This window comes from Quercus suber, unplaced genomic scaffold (assembly GCF_002906115.3).
Source record: "Quercus suber isolate HL8 unplaced genomic scaffold, Cork oak 2.0 scaffold_151, whole genome shotgun sequence".
Classification (NCBI taxonomy): Eukaryota; Viridiplantae; Streptophyta; class Magnoliopsida; order Fagales; family Fagaceae; genus Quercus; species Quercus suber.
Window position 1 is genome coordinate 1,310,698 of NW_027069612.1, and position 6,010 is coordinate 1,316,707.

The following is a 6,010-nucleotide window of genomic DNA, read 5'->3' on the forward strand; positions in this document are numbered from 1 at the left end:
TATTTCCAGTATTATGTCTATATCTAACTCTTGGCTTGCTTTGAATGTCAAGGGTATTGAGATCAATGAAGCATTGCCACCGAGTATAGAAGTGTCTGCAGAGTTGCACTCACTGTGTTTACTCTCTGGAAAGAGAGAATGACCCTCTGGATAAGACAAAAGAGATCCAACCATACCCAGTTGCCTCAGAAGCTTGCCTCTTTGCTCACTGTTACCTTTAAATCATCCAACCAATCAAATCTATCTTCAGAAACCAATAGTGAAATCAACAAGATTATCAGAATTATTAATGATCATCCATTTCCTGATCAACCACTTCAACCTACCCTTCTTCAGTACACACCTCCACCTATACTTTCCAACAACTTTGTGGAGAATGTTCTTGGACGCCTCTTTGCAGCCCACTCCAATGGTCTCAAAGCACTTGAATTCTTCAAATTTTACCTCCATCATTCACAGTTCTGTCCAAGTCCAGATGCTTTTGAAAAGACACTCCACATCCTTACGCGGATGCGGTATTTTGATAAAGCTTGGGAACTGATGGAAGAAATCCGTCAAAGACATCCTTCCTTGCTCACCCTTAAGTCTATGAGTATAATGTTGTCAAAAATTGCAAAGTTCCAATCTTTTGAAGAAACCCTGGAGGCATTTCAAAAAATGGAGAATGATATATTTGCTGGGAGGAAGTTTGGTACCGATGAGTTCAATGTTTTACTTCAAGCATACTGCACACAGAGGCAGATGAAGGAGGCACGCTCAGTGTTCCTAAAGATGCATTCTCGATTTCCACCTAACACCAAGACCATGAATATCTTGCTCTTGGGGTTCAAGGAGTCAGGCAATGTTACTGCAGTAGAACTGTTTTATCATGAAATGGTTCGAAGAGGTTTTAAGCCAAATAGAATAACTTATAATATCAGAATTGACGCTTATTGTAAGAAAGGTTGCTTTGGTGATGGTCTAAGACTTCTCGAAGAAATGGAACAGGTGAATTGCTTGCCAACGTTGGAAACAATTACTACTCTGATTCATGGAGCGGGAATTGTCCGAAATACAACCAAGGCACGGCAATTGTTTGATGAAATTCCTTTGAGGAATCTACACCCTGATACTGGGGTTTATAATGCTTTGTTGAGCTCACTTGTTAGATCAAAAGATCTGAATTCTGCAGTTGCTTTGATGGATGAAATGGAGGAGAAGTGTATAAAGTATGACAGTATGACCTATCATATCATGTTCTTAGGATCAATGAAGTCAAATGGCATTGAGGGTGTTTGTGAGCTATACCACAAGATGGTTGAGAGAAATTTTGTGCCCCAAACACGAACAGTAGTGATGTTAATGAAAATTTTCTGTGAAAATAGTCGGGTTGATTTGGGTTTGAATTTATGGAATTACCTTGTGGAAAAAGGATATTGTCCTCATGGGCATGCATTGGATCTGCTGGTGACAGGATTGTGCTCTCGGGGGAGGGTGCAAGAAGCATTTGACTGCTCCAAACAAGTATTGGAGAGGGGGAGGCATATAAGTGAAGCAGTATTTCGGATGTTGGAAAGATTTTTGTTGCAGACGGGTGAGGTAAACAAGTTGAGTAAGCTTCAGAGGATGATAGAAAAACTACATGATATTTTGCCCCCATCAATAGGGCATGCTGTAGGTATCACTGCTTCCACAGATATACATTAATAAATATGGTTATGCTCTATTATACTTATCATGATTCATCAAAATTTGTTTTAATTCATGGATGAATTACTTTTTTCTTGCTTTCTTCTCAATAATGCGTTTTTAGATACTGTAAAGTATTTACATATATGCCTAATATATTCTTAGTGAGAATTGTCTTGCCACCTCCTTGAAGAAATCATTAGATCAAATTATGTTGTTCCCTGCCTTAGGAGTGCTCAGGCAGTCGATAGATCAAATTTATGGAGTCTGTACATCTTGTGCAAGAGATTAAAGCTCTTGAAAGTCATATCAGAGGAGTTTAATCAGTCAAACTTTGGAGGGAATTCATAGAAATTTAGGTGCTGGAGAGGCTTTTTTGAATTGTAAAGCTGGGATCAATTGGCTAAGGTTAGGGGACCATAATAGTGCTTCTCTTCATAGGATGGTGAAAGTCACTAGGAATCAATCAAATGCCTCTTTGATGACCAAGGGAATCAAATTGAGGATATGCAAGAAATCTGCAATCTAGACATCTGTATCTTTTAGAAAGTGCTTGGTACTGCCTTACTAGTTTTGTTAACTCTATTGGCGTTGCTTAGATTATGTAGTATGAGATTCCAATATGGAACAAAGAATCACTGATGCAGAGATTAAGCATGCCATGTTCTCACTAAATGGAGACAAATCTCTTGTACCCAATTGATATGCAGCTCATTTTTTCAAATAGGCTTGGCATATTGTACAGAGAGATGTGCTTGCTGCCGTTCATTAGTTTTTTCTCTTCATCTAAGCTTCTTAGGGGAGGTAAAAGCTACTTTAATTACTTTTGAGTTCTTAAGATCCCTAAGCCCTCTAATATGACAGAATGTAGACCAACTTCTTGTTGGAATACAATATACATATGCATTACAAATATATTAGTCAATAAATTGAAGAGTTGTCTTGATAAATTGATATGTTCCACACAAACTGCCTTGATATCTGGGAGGAGAATTGCTGAGAATGTCCTAGCTCAGGAATTAGTGAGGAATTATCATAGGAACCTTGGCTGATGCGCTATTAAAGTAGGGAAGGCCTATGACGTAGTAAATTGGAAGTTTCTTCCCAAAACTCTGACTAAAGTTGGCATCCCACAAAATTTATTGAATGGATTGAGGCTTGCATTACCTCTCCCCATTTTCCAGTTGTCATTAATTTCTCTCTGGTGGGCTACATAAAAGGGAGAAGAGGCTTGAGGCAAGGTGATCCATTGTCACCATATCTTTTTTTATCATAGCTATGCAAGTATTTTAAAACTGATGAGCAAGGTGGCTGAAATGAAGGTTCCATCCTAGATGTGAGAAAGTAGCCCTATCTCACTTGTGTTCTGCAAAAGATTTGATGTTTTTTGCAGTTGCTAAAGAAGGAACTGTTCAAGCTATTTAGCAAAGTCGAATTCGATTTTCATGTCATTGAAGACCAAATCAAGACATTGATTTTCAAAGAAAATCATAGGAATACGTCAAGGTATAGATTGCTAGAAAAAAAATTGTGGGTTTGACTTTGAAGCAATTAATATGGAATTCAAATTCAAATTCTGACTTCTTGTGTAATCTGCATTATAAATATAGTTTCTATTGTAATGTATTATCAAGAAAAGTGAACAAGAAAATGTAGCCATTTTTGGCTCTTGTTTCACGGTTGTGGGCCACAGGGCCGAACCACGTGAACTATCTTGTTTCCTCTTTCTTTTTTCTCTATCACTTTATCAAAAAAATTTACATATTATTAGAGTGGGTCGATCTTACTTGAATCTTGTCAATTACATTGTCAATCTTCCTTTATTTTTCTACCTCCCCTTTCTTCCTAATTTTAATAGGAAATAGTTTTGCTTCCTTGTGCATATTAGTAATTTTATCTATACATTTCTTTTTTCTTTTTTTGTTTTTAGGTAAACCGGAATTTCATTAAAAACTAAGAATTACAAAGTCTAGGGTGTACAACACTCCAAGCATCAGCTAAAAGCTGGTACAAAATACAAGGAGGAGGACTAGGTTGCAAAACAAGGGAATTTGAATTATGAGTTCCTTCCTTGGCCAAAATATCTGCACAATGATTCCCCTCACGGTGAATGTGGTCAATACGGTGACAAGACTGATTGCTAGAGAAAATCATTAGATTAGTTAATAAGTCAAGCAATTGGTTGCAAAAGATTATTTTGGGATTGAAGCAATCAATATGTAATTCAGATTCAAAGTATTGCTAACTTTTGTATGTAATTTCTATAATAAATATAAATTCCACATTAATGTATTATTAAGAAAATTGAATCAGAAAATGTAACCATTTGAGCTTGTCCCAATGGATGGAGCCATGCAAGCCACAAGGCTGAAACATGTAAAATGCTAAGGGTAAAGTGTCGTTCTCTAATGTGCCCAAGGTGCTGAAGACTAATTTTGGGAATTTTAAAGTTGGGTAAATTATAAGTTTGGTCCTTAACCTTTACACCAAATGCCAATTTAGTTCCTAACGTTTTAAATGTGTCAGTCTAGTCCCTAATCTTTTGGTATTGTGTCAAAATAGTCCTTAACATTAAATGATTAATGGAAAATGCTTACATGACTAACGGTTAAAATAAAAAAATTATTTTTATGCCAAATCAGATGATGCCATTTTGAATATTTTTGAAGAACAGTTTATGTTAAAATTGGGATTTCAAAATTAGTTTATGTTAATAAATCATTCACTCAAATCTTTACTTGAGCCTTGTGAAGAAACCGCAACTTTTTATGGACATCTATTTGGTTGCTGAGAAACTTAAGAAAAACAATGGAAACTACGGTCTTGAATATTTGTTTTGTGATTTTTTCATGTTTTCAAAAATTGAAGGTTTTCTTCTATTGTGCCGGAGATAACTGAGCTATAGATCTAGAATATGATTGCATTAGGTTCAAATTGAAGTAATATTGTTCAGTCAGTTTAATGATAGGGATAAATGTATGGAATAAATCTATTAATTATAATCATTTTTCATTGTTGATTAACCAAACCCCAACTCCCAAGTGTTCTACACTCAGAAGGAGAAAATCAAGCCAAAGAAAGTGAAGCACAAAACCTTGCCAATTCCTTCTTTTCTTACAAGTTTGATTGCCAAAACCAACAAGAACCAACAAGTTATTCTAAAGCTTGAAGACTTTCTTGGTGACTCATAGTCTAATTGGAAAGCAATTGAGAGGTCCACATTCTCGACATTGATGCTTTAGAATTCAGATGATCATAGGTCGCTTGTATGGAGTACAACGATTTTGAGACCCCAATTTTAACAAAAACTTTTTTTTAAAAAATAAAATTTTATTCCAAGTAACTGTACACATGTCATCTAATGTGGCATAATAATAATTTTATTATTTTGACTGTTAGTCATCTCAGTATTTTCCATTCATCACTTAATGACATTGTTCAGTTAGTTTAATGATAGGGATAAATGTATGGAATAAATCATTAATTATAATCATTTTTCATTGTTGATTAACCAAACCCCAACTCCCAAGTGTTCTACACTCAGAAGGAGAAAATCAAGCCAAAGAAAGTGAAGCACAAAACCTTGCCAATTCCTTCTTTTCTTACAAGTTTGATTGCCAAAACCAACAAGAACCAACAAGTTATTCTAAAGCTTGAAGACTTTCTTGGTGACTCATAGTCTAATTGGAAAGCAATTGAGAGGTCCACATTCTCGACATTGATGCTTTAGAATTCAGATGATCATAGGTCGCTTGTATGGAGTACAACGATTTTGAGACCCCAATTTTAACAAAATCTTTTTTTTTTTAAATAAAATTTTATTCCAAGTAACTGTACGCATGTCATCTAATGTGGCATAATAATAATTTTATTATTTTGACTGTTAGTCATCTCAATATTTTCCATTCATCACTTAATGACATTGTTCAGTTAGTTTAATGATAGGGATAAATGTATGGAATAAATCTATTAATTATAATCATTTTTCATTGTTGATTAACCAAACCCCAACTCCCAAGTGTTCTACACTCAGAAGGAGAAAATCAAGCCAAAGAAAGGGAAGCACAAAACCTTGCCGATTCCTTCTTTTCTTACAAGTTTGATTGCCAAAACCAACAAGAACCAACAAGTTATTCCAAAGCTTGAAGACTTTCTTGGTGACTCATAGTCTAATTGGAAAGCAATTGAGAGGTCCACATTCTCGACATTGATGCTTTAGAATTCAGATGATCATAGGTCGCTTGTATGGAGTACAACGATTTTGAGACCCCAATTTTAACAAAATCTTTTTTTTTTTAAATAAAATTTTATTCTGAGTCCTTGTTAGCAAGTTCGCTATCAT

The 6,010-nt window shown here is 35.3% G+C and overlaps 1 protein-coding gene across 1 annotated transcript; it reads left to right on the forward strand.

The window, feature by feature from the left end:
* Positions 1 to 1,764, forward strand: LOC112012524 (pentatricopeptide repeat-containing protein At3g61360). The gene has a single exon (XM_065777276.1). The coding sequence runs from the start codon at positions 139 to 141 to the stop codon at positions 1,684 to 1,686; it is 1,548 nt and encodes a 515-aa protein (XP_065633348.1). The 5' UTR covers positions 1 to 138; the 3' UTR covers positions 1,687 to 1,764.
* Positions 1,765 to 6,010: the final 4,246 nt, after the last annotated feature.

Excerpts from the sequence above, each read along its gene's own strand:
- LOC112012524 (XM_065777276.1), top strand. The coding sequence starts at position 139 with ATGACCCTCTGGATAAGACAAAAGAGATCCAACCATACCCAGTTGCCT.